The following is a 15,222-nucleotide window of genomic DNA, read 5'->3' as shown; positions in this document are numbered from 1 at the left end:
TTGCCACTGAAAATTCCAACGCTTCCAGCGCTTTGCAGTGTGCACCAGCATCACAGCGGTTTTTTGATTTTTGATTGAACGTTTATTATCATTTGTCACATGAAGTTTACAAACACTGATTGGACCCATAGCCTGAGGATAGTGTAGGGTCCAATGAGAAAAGTAATGGACAGAAGCGGGAAATATCAATTACACATAGTACATATGTAGCTATACAGACACTCTAAATATACACATATAAAGAGTAGAGAAGTCTTTCTCTTCTTAAACAATCTGGTCCCACCAAACAAAACTGCATGTGCGCATACAAAAAGTTATGACAGATAACTTCGTGGAGACACCCAAAAACATCAGTTAAAACACATAAAGAACATCAAACTATCACAAGTTTTAGTTAGAAGGAAAAAAATGCCAGGTTTACAAGATTCACCAGCGTATATTTATACAAATGTAAGTGCTTACCACCAAAGAGAAAAAGAAGCATTTACAGCTTGCTCAAGAATTGATTTTTTAGTTTTACCGCAGCATTGTGTGATGTCTTCAATTCAGTGGGCAAACTATTCCAGATTTTATCCCTGTGAATTGCATTAATATCTCACCATAAACGTTATTTCTTGGCGCCAAGTTAAAGTTACCGAACGTCAGGCTTCTAGTAGGGCGGGAAAAGGAATAAAATAACGAGACATCAAATGGGCTATTGTATTTTACGATACTGTTAACACAAACGGTCATCTTATAGTCACGCAAAAGATCGAAGGGTAGTATTTTTAGCGATCGGAATAACCGCCGGCTTGGCTCGTTGTACTTACTGTGAGTTATTATTCTTATGGCACGCTTTTGTAGCCTTCGAAGAGGATCCATATAAGAATCATAAGTCCAGGCCCACGATTCCATGCAGTACCGTGTGCTCAGATTTGGGCGCACGTTAAAGAACCCCAGGGGGTAAAAATTTCCGGAGCCCTCCACTACAGCGTCTCTCATAATCATATAGTGATTTTGGGACGTTAAACCCCACAAATCAATCAATCAACAATTCCATACAGTAGATTAAATGACTATTGATGAAAGCAAAGTAAAGCGCCCGCAAGATGCTTTTATCGAAGTATCCTCTAGCTTGTAAACTCGCGTGGCAGCCGGAAGCCAGCTTTACACCGACGGCATTTATTTGGCCTGCCCAGTGAAAGTGATTATCTAGTATAATCCCGAGGTATTTAAACGTGTCCGTACGTTCCAATATGCAGTTGTCAATTTTTATCTGAATATCTTCGTAACTAATTAATTTCCTGTGGGAATGAAATATAATGTACTTTGTTTTTTTAGCAATAAGCGTTAACCTGTTAGCAAAAAACCACTGGGAATTTTTTTTTCAATTCTGCGTTTACTTGTCTTTGAAATTCAAAAACATTGTCGGCCGTATATATTAGAGCTGTATCATCGGCATACATAATAATTTCGGAAGAGCTTAATACATGAGGCAAGTCGTTGATATAAAGGCAGAAGAACAGAGGCCCGAGAACCGATCCCTGTGGCACCCCTGTGTTCAGATATTGCAGTGTGGAAGTAATATCGGTCATCACGACAGCCTGCTGTCTGTTTTTGATGTAATTAGAAAATAACTCATAGGCTTCATTACGTATGCCGTAGTGCTTTAATTTATGCAAAAGAATTGAATGATCTACCGTATCCAATGCTTTTTGTAAGTCAAGAAAAACAACTCTCACTAGCTTGTTGTTGTTTAGGGCCGTGTTAATCGATTGTGCTAATGTCAACACTGCGGATGATGTAGAATAATTAGACCGGAATTCATGTTACTGAGGACAAAGAACCATCTATTTCTGTAAAAACTTATTTATGCGGTTTGATAGAATTTTTTCAAAAATGTTATTTACAACGCTAACAACCGATATCGATCTTTAGCTAGACGGATCGGAAATGTTACAGTTTTAGTAAACTGGAATTACTTTTGCAATTTTTAGTATGGATGGGTAAGTTTCGTTTTGTATAGAATGATTAAATAAATTGCATAGGATCGGGCTTAAAATATCCACGTTTTCTTTTAACAATCGCGCGGTAATTTGGTCTAGCCCAGCAGATTTGTTAGTTAAAAGATTTTTAATAATATGAAAAACTTCGAAAAGTTCAATATCATACATCACAAACGTATTGACAACTGGGTTTGACGCAATGCAACTGTCTGCAGAGTGGAGAATTTTGTCTGCCAGAGCTTTGCCTATACGAGAAAAGAAGGTGTTGAACGCTTCGACGGTGCTGTTGTCAACGCTGTCAGGAGTAACACGTTGTGATTGACGGCCCCCAGTAACCTCATTTATGATACCCCATATTTTGCGTGTATCGCCAGATGCCTCCTGGATGCAGCGTGAGTAGTATTGTTTTTTACGGGCCCTGATTATCATAACGCATTTGTTGCGCAGTAGCTTGTACTGACCTAAATAGTTACGGTTCGTCTTATGGCGTTTCCATTTATTGTACCAGAAATTCTTCGTTTTTAACACTTGCAAAATGTCATCATTCATCCAAGGACAAATTGGTAATTGATATGAACGTGCAGGGAGTACGCGACAGCAGTTATTAACTGCGTTTTTATGAATTCCTATCAGGTTCGAGAACTCAGTATTAACATCATTGTCGTATATATCATCAAAACTGATCTGCAAGAGGCTCTTTCTCAGCATTGGGTAGTCTGTCCTGATAATATGTCGTCGATGTTCCTTCTTATTTTGGATTACGTTATTAAGTACAACAAACATCGGAAGGTGATCCGCAATGGGTTCTTTGAAAACGCCAGCGTGAACGTCGGTATCTATATTTGTTAGAGCGTGATCTATAATTGATGAAGATACACTTGTAACACGCGTGGGGGTGGTTATAACATTTCTGAAGTTGAATGACTGCAGCAAGAATGAGTAGTCCTTATTAGCATCAAGGCTAGTATCAAGGTTAATGTCCCCAACTACCACAATGGGATCAGTGTACGTTGTTGATATTGTCATAAACATCATTTCCAGTTTAGCAAGAAGATCAGGTAGACTAGAATTGGGAGGCCGATAAATGACACCAACAATGAGAGGAAATTCTATCTTTACGAACAAGGCTTCCATGAAAGAACAACTGCACGAAATTGATGGCAAAGATATGAAAGAAAAACTTTTATGAATAAATAGGGCGACGCCGCCACCGCGATTTTGCGACTCTCTTGGCTGTGAGGTAAACCTGTAATCAGCGATTACAACCTCCTCGCCTATTTTCAGCCATGTTTCCGTGATTGCATTAAAATGAAACGGTTGCGCATGCTCAGACAACTGTGCTACAAGTAAATCTAAGTTCTTTCTTATACTTCGAACATTGCAGTGGAATATTGACGTGCTCGTTTCGCCAGCAAGTTGTTGAACCTGAACATTATTCATTGTAGAGGTACGCCTTGATACCTTACTAAACGATTAGGACATGGTGGGTGACTACATGACTTTGACGAGATCATCTTCGCAAGTTATGTGAAGAACCTTCGCTTTATCCGATTTCCTCATTAGGATCTTGCCCTCAGAAACCCAGGCGAACTTCCAGTTTCTCTCACGCTTTGCACTTAAGGCTTTGCCAAGCAAAACTTTGTTTTCAGGGCACAGATGCTCGTTGATGTGCACTGGTTCGTTCGTTGCAAATCCGAGCATCGCCGTGTTTAGTCTGTTCTTCTTGGCAGCCTGCAAGACACTATCTCGAGTCGACCTTGAGTTAAACTTAACAATAACGTCAGGAAGCCCTTTTGAAGCTACTCGATGCACTACATCAATATCCTGAGAAGGAACGTCAGCGACTAAACGGGTAGTGATTTGCTTCAGCGTTTCCTTTAAGTTCTCGTTTTCTGTAAACGGGACACCTTTCAGCTCAAGATTATTCTTTCTGCTGTACTGCTTCAGCTCCACAAGTTGGCTTCTGACGTCCTTCATTTCCTTGTTCAGCCTCTCATTTTCGCGCTGACACTCAAGGCTCCGATTCTGGACTTCAGTGATCTCCTCCCGGATAGACTTCACATCACCCTTGAATTCCTCGAAACAGTCATTCATGAATTTCATTGAAGTCGTGATGGAGGTAAGTTTCGTTATGATATCACTGGTTGAGGAAGCAAGAGCTGTTACCGTAACTGTCAACTTATTCATGGCCTCGATGAACTTAGACGTCACTTCTACCAGGACCTTCGCGATTTCTTTAATGCTAGTTGGTGCTTTATCACCGAGGCCCTTCGCGAACTCGGTCAAAGGGTCGGTTTCCTTGTTATCGTTTGCCATCCTAATGCGTCAAGTGTTTCTGGACAACACAGTTTCAACCAGCAAAAACACTCTGAGCAATCCAAGCAGCCGCAGTATATCAGCTTGTATCGTGCACATAAACGTATGCACAGTACCTGCAGTGATACAGAAAGCGGTTGAGCAACGCTGTCGTTCGGCTGCCCGGACCGCTCTGATGTGGCGTAGCTGTTGGCTGGGTATATATGGGCGACGGGGCGTCAGCAAGTCCTCTCCGCATGCGCAGAATCCGGGCCGACCTTGCGCAGAAGCCGTTGAAGCCACGTGCCTTTGCAGCGACCACAGCGGGCTGACGTGATGGCGTCCCTGGTTGCGGAAGGAGATGACACAGCCCCTACCAGTTCGACACAGCCCAGCGAAGTGCCAGTGATTACCAGCGTTTACCGGTGTCTCCAGCGTGTACCAGTGCCAAAAAAACATACTGGCATCACGCTGTTTTTGCAATAGGGCGTGGTTGTCAGAATATGCCGGGGGCTTATTCTGAAAGCAAGCTTTGAAGCAATTTATCAAAAAGAAGGGCTTTCATACGTGCTAGCCAGTGACTCTTGCTAGCCCGCAGCCAGGAGTTTTTTCAGTGGGGCGGAGGGAGACACCAGTTCAATGCCTTAGAAAACCCATTCTTTCTTTATTTGTTATTGGCAAAACACTGTGCTTTATTCGAATGTGCCAGTTTACCGTGCCTTGTTGAGAGAGTCCTTTATGTCGGAGTAAATCACGTATTGTGTAGGTTAGGAAAGCTCTTTACGATTCTGTTTCTCCTCTTGGCGTCATGTTATTCTTTTCAGGTTCCCATTTTTTTGGCTGCTTACCCTGAACAGAAGCTACAATACAGCAAGCCACAAGCTTGGTTCATTCAGCCATCACGACTTTTTGATTTATTCATAATTATAAGGAATCCCTATGGAAACTTAATGATGATATTTGCAGTTTGTTTTTGAGACTTCACACTATGTACAACACAAATATTTTGGTTGGCCACACTCATAGTAGCAAGTAAATCAGAATAACCTCATTGGAATTCACAGACCCTCTTATCGCGCTTTTTGTATTACTATGCTGGAAATTGTTTAGTCGAGTGTTATTAAAATAATGCTAAATACGAACTACAATTTTTGAAGTTGCTGGGCACAACAATCAGTTTTGTTGTAGTTAGTTGGAAAGAATACTTCACTATTTAAAGCAGTTGTCACGCTAAGTATAGCACAATCGGGTAGCATGAAATAGCCGCAGATTCGCTTGACCCGCATAGAAGCGTAACGGGCAAGAGTCCCCTGAATACCTAAAAAGTGGTAGCGTGATCCTTCTCAGACTACTCCATTCACTCTTCCCAATAGGATCAGGGAGCCCTCCTAGAGGTCGCGAACTCTGACCCACCAAAGGAGACACCCTGTTTCTCTAGTGAGATTCTTATACGTGGCAAGCCGGAACGATTCGAAATAAGTGAGGTGTACTTTTTTTTAGAGAGCTTAGGCCTACTTGTTTTTATGAGTTCACTAATATATTTCATTAAAGTCAATCAACGCAGAATAGTTGATTAGGAGCACAGACCGCCATGTTAATTGTGCACGCATTCACATATTGTGTGCGGCTAAGTTTCATTCTAACATCTCTGATATTTTAACTGCTCAAAGTTAAAAGCGTGTGAATTTGAGGTTTCCTACTTACTCTGCAGCAAATCCTTTTGATATGGAACTAAATGTCACCACAGGAACCCTGGTGAATGGACCACCCATGGCATGAATGGTTTTCCTCACGCTGTAGAACGGGCGTTTGTTGTTGTATACGTTATGTTCAAATATCTGTAAATCAGAAACCCCGAACAACATTTAGATAACCTTTGCCAACTCGAAACCATTTCCATTTATATTGGGACTTATTCAGAATATGTTGAAGCTTAATCTGGCCACAATACTTTCTTTCCTTTTTCTCAACAAAATCCCAGTAATGTCAAATTAACAACATTTGCACAAAGACATGTCATACTTCATTACATTAGTTCAGTCGCAAAGTGCAAAAGCACTGATTTTCTTTTTAGGGCGAAAGCCTAATATGTCTTATGAATCGGAAACCATTATATATATATATATATATATATATATATATATATATATATATATATATATATATATATATATATATATATTAAGTTTCCTCTCGCCCATAAAAACGTTCGTGCTACTCTCTGACCCATTCGCTACATGATAATACTACCAGGCTGCATGAGTGTCTAAAACAATACTTTCCTTCCTGTAACATATAGTTTCTTTGTTCTTCAGAAGTTCTTCAAATGCAAAGCCGACATGATATCAAGACTTAAAAAACACACGAAGAGATGGGTGTTATGCCCTACTTAAATGCACTTTCTGGTACTTGGCCTCAGAAATGACTTAGATGATTAGCAAACTTACCTCGTCTGCAAGTATAATCAATTCATTCTCGTATGCAAACAGGATTATCTCTTCGAGCTCTTTTGCAGACAGTACAGCACCTGGAAATTGCAATCGACAAGCTGCTGTTTAAGGTAAAATAAAATTGATCGCTCGGTGTTGGAAAGTTAGCAGCTCTAGATGGTCTTAGAGCTTCGAAAAAGGCAGGATCAAGTTTGTCAAATGAAACAAATATCTAATAAATTGAAAACGACCGCTGATTTTGCGTTGTGTGGCTTCATCTGCGGTATCCATCATTATGCAGAAAGAACAATATGGTTTAGTATTCCTCTCAATTATTTGTTGTTTTTTCAGCAGAGGCATAATCAGCTGGGTGCCCTTATCAAAACATGTTAGAAAAGACAAAAGCTTTTTATGGCCTCTAGAGCATCAAGATATATCAGCTTCGTTGTTTTAAAAGTGACTGTAGGAAATACAGTGCTTGTCTATGGTGCAAATATTCCAAATAAAAAAAAACTTAACATTGAAATATTTCAGAACGTAAAACTAAGGTACAATATATTAGTTTGGAACTATTTTTGTAAAGTTTGTCGAGTACACCAGTCATTTTGTTTGAATACTTTCGTAAACTCAATGTGAACGTTGTAATAGTATGAAAAGCTTTAACTTCATCCAAAGTTGAGCGCTTCAGCTGCAGCAGCATATGAAATTAACAGAAAGTTAGTTTTGATGCACATTTACATATTTATGAATTAATGTTTGTATATTTATTTGTAATGGCCCTGATCTTTCATTTTTTGCAAATGTTTTGAACGTCTCAAGCTATGACTAAAAATGTTGGGTGCAGTCGCGAGAATTCCAGTTTCTTTCTGAACTATTAAAAAATTTTGAACTTCATGCAGTGGCCCCGCCGCGGTGGTCTAGTGGCTAAGGTACTCGGCTGCTGAGCCGCTGATCGCGGGTTTGAATCCCAGCTGTGATGGCTGCATTTCCGATGGAGGCGGAAATATTGTAGGCCCATGTGCTCAGATTTGAATGCACGTTAAAGAACCCCAGGTGGTCGAAATTTCTGAAGCCCTCCAATACGGCGTCTCTCATAATCATATGGTGCATTTAGAACGTTAAAACCCACATATCAATCATCAATAAACTTCATGCAGTGAATATTTCATAAGTGCATTGGTGGTTTTGGCATGTAGATAACTTCATGTCAGGTCTGGCATCCAGCTAAACGTTTCTCCTATGATAGCTTTACAAGTGATGAATACAAATTTTATTTGTAGCGCGTTTTCATCTATTCAATTGACACTCGAAGAATGACCCTAACCTGGTGGGTTTGAAGGGTTCACCAACAGAAGCAGCCTTGGTGTGCAGTGCTTCTTCGATGAGTCGAGTGTTTCTTGCATCCAGCTAAGGTCATGGGCCCAGTTATGATCTTCATCCAGGTAATAGTATGCCTTAGTGTCAGTGCCAACAAAAACACACAAAAACACTTTGGGTCAAGTGCCATTTCGCTCAGAACGCTTAACTGAAATTGTGCGTCAAAATACGCAAACATTATGGTCTAAGTTCCAAAAATCCTATGTCAATAGGCTCCGGCACATACAAAGCTTTACTATGCCGCACAATCATATTTGAGCAAGCGAAATACTTGGAAGAAACTTCCAAGGTGGTCTTATCAGAATACAGGCTAAACTCGATTTTAAAAAATGATGGTGGTACTCCAATCGGTAATTTCGTAAAATTGCGAAAGATAACTTTCAGGTCCTTCGAAATTTGTACTTGTATCGTAGTGACACCCAAAAACAACCGCGGTGTTGTTGACAGGTGGCGTGGCCGAGAAATCCGCGAGGGTGGGCTGAAGGCAGTCCAGGCATATGGTATGTCATGTCAGGTCAAAGCAGGCCTCGTTGGTACACGCTGACGTGACCCTATGACACACGGACATGCGATCACACGCAGCAAGAATACAGTGACTGTGTGAACAGGTCAAGCAAAAAAGATGCGAGAAGCTTATCTGCTGTTATATCTGTCACATAAGCCTTGCATTACCCAAATCAACCACCGCCATCTGTAGCATCGTCCGGCGCGTAAGATCACCATCGACTGCCCAGTCAGTTGTTCAGCGCTTAGGCGCACCATGCAGTTTCGTCTAAATAAAGCTAGCACTTGGAAAAATAGGGTACCTACATGTTTTAAAGCGATAGTGCTAATACACCCCCTTAATAAAAGACCAGTATTGCTCAAAATTATAAAAAAATTGCCACCATCAACTGAGATATTTCAACAGCAACTTTAATAAATTAGGTCTGGTGGCTAAATCAGTTTGCTAATTGAGGTGGACCCTGTGTGTAGTTAACGTGAAATTTAAATTTCTTTGTAGGGTGAGAAAATTTGTAAAATAGAGTTTCATTAGATTAAACTTTACTGAAAAATATCTATAACGTTTTAACTAAGTGATTTAGCTATTGGAATAAAAAACTGTTAGGAAAGGCAAACAAAATTGTGGAAAGTTTCTGATAACCAACATCACAAAATATATTTCTTGTAATCAATCGTGTTTATTTCTTAAAAAAAGTGTTTCACAGAGAACTCCAATGCTACCTTATATTTCCAGTTAAAGAAAGAGTGGCTCATCTTGAGGGTGACAATATATAAAAAATAGATCTGGTTCCTCCTAGTATCAGCGTAAACTGAGAGCTATGTTTACTGCCTCCGGATGTTGCGAAGTATGCCAACTTCACAAAGAATGTCAGGTTTGGATAAAAAATGTTTTCCACCTGCGAAACGCGGTATTGCTTACTTCAAACTTATAAGAAAATGTGAGTGAATAGTAGGTTTACATTGTCTAGAAAAAACGGATGTCAGAAGGAATATGAATTGGTGTGCCAAGTTTGCCAATAAAAGAAATTAGCTGAGAAAAACTTTAACAATCTAGTTAGGATGCGTACTAGAAATACTCATTTTTTGCTGTACATTTGGTAACGAAAGACCTGCAGATTAGGCACTTGGTAAGAAAAGCGTCCCTTCAAGGGCTTTCTACGCAACGAAGGGAACCCATGTAAAAAGAGAGTGTTAACATTTGTGACCTTGCTGCTCGGGGATTGTACCTCGTAGTATCCTTTGTCACGTAGCATGTCAAAGTAGCTCATGTACTGTGGTACACAAGTCAGCACACCTGGTGGTTTCCCGTTGGTCCGCCTCCAGAGCACGTCAAGCATAATCTGTAATGCATTCAAAATGAGCTATGTCTCTTGAAAATTTAGGTATATTCTAGGCAGTATATTATTCCAACAGCTGAAGATTTTTTCCAGACGCGTGGGTATCACATTTCACTGAAATTCAACGATAAATAAAGCGTCGTTATAAAGTACTGGTCTGAAGGGTAATTGCATAAGCCTTCTTCTTTACAACCTAGCTCTAAGGTTTGATTCAACGCGTATGTTCCATAAAAACTTTGGTTATTAATTTTAAGGACGGAAAATAGCCGTTTCAATAACGACGAGAAACATAATGATCATAGATAGCCTTTGTTTTAAGAAATATACACTAACATTACACCAGACACGAAAGTTAATTCGATTTGATACATGCACAAAAGTTGTCATACCCTGAGACTAAAGTTCGACTTCCCGGGAGCTAACTGCGCTATTAAACAATTTGTTTACTCTGGAGTTTGATTATTTATATTTAACCGAAGAACTCAGGATTTTGGTTAGATACCCTTACTATACTGAAGCAGTAGCAGCTTGTACAGCTATTGATTTATTGGGTCTCTGTGCTACCTCTAGGTCGTTTCGGAGGTCAAACCTCACTAATCAAAACACATTCCTTGTGTTTTGCCTATAGATAGGCGAAAAATATGGAGCTCACTCACACACTAAATTTCGTACTTTTGACTGACTCTGACTGCGAGTCACAATAATTTTTCTTAGTCGAATTGACTGGAACTCACACTCACGAAGCTTTTCCTCCTGTAGACTCACGCGGACTCAAACTCACAAAAACACTACTCACCCGGACACACTCAGACTCAGACTCATGTCTCGAACTGAGTGAGCCCGAGTGAGTCGACTCATATGTCTATTTGCCTAGAATTAGCGTCTGCGGCCATATTGTAGGTCTCATTTAACACCAATATATCACGAATTCGGTGCTCTTCTTGGCACTGTTCGAAATTGTATCTTCAAAACAAGTTCTGGGTGCTGGCAAAGCAGTAAGGTAATTTTTCTTGGAAGAGATGACACCATAAAATTTTTTTATTAGGACCTTCACTGGAAAAGTTCGTGGGGGAGGTCAAACACCCCATTCGTAATTCATGCCTTGGATCAACAAATATAGAAATGGTGTATAAACGACGTGGCTTTGGTATACTGGTAGACATGGGTATAAACACGACTCAAGGTAAGGCTTATAGTGACACTGAAGATGACTAGATAGGACTCTTGGCTCGTTTTCGCTTGTGATAACCTATTTTCCTCCATGAAACGTCATTTCTTTTGAAACGTTAATTCCATTTCATGGATACAAAATATGCTAAAATTGTTACCCTTGCTTGTTCATAATTAGAACGAGATATCGTTCAGACTGTGGTTAAGACAGCACTATTAACTCTATCAGCTTACTCGAACCTCCTAAAGCACAAGCTTTTTTCTACTTACGGAAACTCCATGAAAGACGCCATTCGTAATCCAGATTTTGGCTGGATTAACGTCAATGCCATCCCTGCTGCTGATATAATCGGCAATGTGCTGTCGGACAATCGGGTGACCGTTGATTATAACAGAGCCTGAGAAGAAGGAAAAAATCATAACTAGATGCTACCAACGCACAAATGACAAAACAAAATTGTGGAAGGGTGCTCCAGTGCATCACCCCGTAACACTGGACCACACACTTAGCGAATGATCGCCCCGCCGTGGTGGTCTAGTTGTTAAGGTACTCGGCTGCTGACGCGCAGGTCGCGGGTTCAAATCCTGGCTGTTGCGGCTACATTTCCGATGGAGGCGGAAATGGTGTATGCCCGTAGGTTTGGGCGCACGTTAAAGAACCCCAAGTGGTCAAAATCTCCGTAGCCCTCTACTACGGCGTCTATCATATTCATATGGTGGTTTTGGGACGTTAAATTCCACGTATCATCATCATCATTATCATTAGTGAATGATCTAAACAAATGACGTTCAAATGCCACCATGATGAATGAACATCTTGGCATTTGTAAATTTAGAAAAAAATTATAACTACTTCAAACGTTTGTTTGCCTAATGAATTAGAGAAAATTACTGAGTAGGCGTTCGTGGCGCTATATGCATGCGAAATGATTATTGCCGACTTCGGAGCGCTTACCATTCGATCAGTTGTGTACACAAGTACAGCTTATTTTACATCGACAAGATGTCTGTATTTTTGGTTTTCTATCACTGGAGAATGCCAAATATTTCTAGTAATCTCGAAGTTGGAAAGTGATGTTTCTGAATATAGCACTAGGCATTGAGTGAATGTCTGCTAATGTGTATTGGGAGGAGGGGGGGGGGGGGGCACAGCAATATTCATTGTGCAGGTTACCATTGGAAATTCACTTGAATAACGTTAATTCCGGTAGTATATTACACGTCTGGAACAATTTCATTCGTCAAGTGAAAATCTCAAGGCTCTTCAGAGTGCCAATGCGGGCTTGTTGTTTGGGCATACTTTTCGGTGTTTAACACGAAAAAGGACAGTGGTGTTTATTCTCGTCGTTTTGCTCATGTCATTTATCGCGCTGAAGACCTAAAGTTAAAGCACTTTATACTGAGATGAACTGCTTTGAGATGTACGCATTGTATTACATGTTGCGGATTTCAGAAAGCTACAAAACATATTTTATTATCCTGGAAAGGATAGAGCCGATTAAGGAAGGAAAGAGGGGAAAACAACGAGAAGGCAGGGAGGTTAAGAAGACACATGCTTGGTTTCCTATCATGCGCTGAGGGAATAGGAAAACGGGCGTGAAATATGAAAAACAGAGGAAAGAGAAAAGAAACAGACCAAAATTTGTTAGTCAGTTGGTTGACGCGTACACAGCGGTGGCATTACAGAAAAGCTAGAGGAATTCACATAAACCCGTAGTCCTTCAAAAGTGCAAGCTGGCTTTGACTGCCTTTTTAGCCGATGAAAAACGAGGATGTGCTTCAGCAGCATGTGCACAGACAGTGGCTGGTCGACAAACTGTTAGAATACGTCAGAAAGTTTTTGTCTTTCAGAGGCAAATCAATGGCAATGGCATAGCAGATGGTCGATATCTTCTTTGCTGCCGCAGACTTCACATTCCATACTGTTGTCACTCTAACAAGTATCGTAGATGCTTTTTTGAGGGCAACCCTACACCAAAGCCGATAAATAAGCGAAACTTCACGTTGACGAAGTCTATGTGAAGGCCGAAGTTGTAGTTGAGGGTTTACTTGATGGAGTTTTGTATGTCTTATGCTAATCGTGTTCCATTCCAGCAGACACAGAATACGTTGCAGGTGACGAAGTTGCCTTGCAGCGTCTGTCCTTGATAGAGGAATCGAATAGGTGTGCTCTTGGTGGGATCTGCGAGTCGCCTCGCCTGCGGAATCATTTACATTGATGCCACAATGACCAAGTCACCTCTGAAATTGACCTAGTGGCCTGTTTCGTGACATGGTAAAGGAGCTTGACGACCTCCTGCACTCGTTCATTGTGGCTACCTTGTCGATAAACTGACTGCATGCTCGGTAAGGCTGGTTTAGAGTCAGAAAACACAGCCAATTTACTCTGTCTCTCCCAAGAACCTTTGACCATGGCTGGATGATACTAATTGCTCATTAATTGATATGCGTTAAGCGAACATTTGTTTTCTGGTGAACGCCACGACTGCACACTTTCCACTTGTGATCTCGAGCCCTTGTTTACGTAGATAGTGTGATGTCACTGACGCTGTCTTCTGAAGCCGAGTGCGAAGCTGAAGTCGAGTCACACCTGACGTCCACACACAGATGTCACCAGCATAAATAGAAAGTCGTATGCTGCTTGGCTGCTTGCCCACTAGTCCAATGGGCGTAGTGTTAGGTTGAACAACGTCAGGCTTAGCACACCGCTTTGCGGGACTACTCGGCTACCGGAATACTCGGGTGTCAGGCTATTTTCTGTCTGCACGTGCAATTATCTGTTCTGTAAGTAGCTGTTCACCCACATATAAATCTTTCCACCGAGTCCTACTTCTTTTATAGCGCTGAGGAGGGCTTCGTGATTGGCATTGTCGTAAGACCACATAACGTCAAACATAATGCAGCAGATAATTGTTTAGAGGCCTTCTGATGTTTTAATATGTCACCAAGTCAACTACTTCGCCGATTGATGAGCGGCCTCCTCTCAACCCGGACATGACATCTGAATATAATTCGTAGAACTCCAAGTGCCGTTCGAGACGCGTTCAAATCATTTTTCTATAACATTTTCCACACAGCTCGCGAGGCGATTAGGTGGTAGAACAAATATTTCAAAGGTGACCTGCCGGCTTTGAGAAGTGGAATCAAATGACTTGACTTTCATTCCTGTGAAACTATGTCAGTTTGCCAGGACTTGTTGTAAAACACCAACATTGCCTTCCGAGCTTGATCTCCTTGGTGTCAAAAAGCACGGTAGGTAATGCCGCCGGGCTCTGACGCTAAGAACGTCTACACAAAGCAAGCGCAGCGTTTAGTTCATTCATTGAAACTGACACTTGATTCAGGGATCACGTGAGTATAAAAAACAGTCACATGGGCGTCCTCGCTTCATTGACTTTCCACACAGGCAATCCTTCGTCAGGAATGCTCTGCGAAGTCAATCTCTTCTCAACGCATATCGAGTGCTAGAGACTTGAATGGGTAGCGCTGATTGATGTTTTTACGAACACCAGACAGTTCTCCAGATTAGCGACATACACAGACTTTAAAGATTCAAGGACTCGCAAAAAGATATCAATCGTCACTTATCCACCTTGTCCATGTGATGATGTATTTTCTTTTATGTGCGTCTGGCCAATCTCAAATCATCAAGGAACTTCGCACGTCTATAATATCGTTCTGCATGACGACGAGTAACTCAAACTTTCTTGAGTTCAATTTTCATATTGGGGCGTGATGAGTTCACCGAAAGCGAACGCGTGGTGGACTGTAAGGCACTCTTTATAACGTCCTCAAGCTTGAAAGGTGGGACTCCAACGCAATCTTTCAATATTACCTTTTATATTTGCCGATTGGTTCACCCGAAGACTTTGGAAGACTTGGTACTTGGAAAGCCGTCACTCTTCAGGTATGTTGGGATGTGATCATCACACCTTGTCTTCAATTACGAAAACCAGTGCACTCTTCTCACGAACGAGCACGACGTGAAAGTGAGGTCCAGGCGACTATTATACGTTGATCCACAGAAATAAGTAGTACTCTCATCATTCACGAAGCTTCATTCACATTTAGAAGCGAAACACATGACCTCTCTACCTCTAGTGTTTACGCTGGAGTTTTCCCACA

At 41.1% G+C, this 15,222-nt stretch overlaps 1 protein-coding gene across 1 annotated transcript in view; it reads right to left on the bottom strand.

The window, feature by feature from the left end:
• The window catches only part of LOC142776179 (alanine aminotransferase 2-like), a 94,688-nt gene that overhangs the window by 18,949 nt on the left and 60,517 nt on the right, over positions 1-15,222 (bottom strand). Inside the window, exons 4-8 of the mRNA XM_075879386.1 lie at positions 11,368-11,495; positions 9,817-9,930; positions 8,034-8,163; positions 6,728-6,807; positions 5,985-6,118 (exon numbers count right to left, since the gene is read on the bottom strand). Of these exons, the coding sequence (XP_075735501.1) occupies positions 5,985-6,118; positions 6,728-6,807; positions 8,034-8,163; positions 9,817-9,930; positions 11,368-11,495 (586 nt within the window). The remainder of the gene's footprint in view (positions 1-5,984; positions 6,119-6,727; positions 6,808-8,033; positions 8,164-9,816; positions 9,931-11,367; positions 11,496-15,222) is intronic.

Source organism: Rhipicephalus microplus, chromosome X, assembly GCF_043290135.1.
Source record: "Rhipicephalus microplus isolate Deutch F79 chromosome X, USDA_Rmic, whole genome shotgun sequence".
Taxonomy (NCBI): Eukaryota; Metazoa; Arthropoda; class Arachnida; order Ixodida; family Ixodidae; genus Rhipicephalus; species Rhipicephalus microplus.
This window is presented reverse-complemented; position numbering and strand designations above follow the sequence as displayed.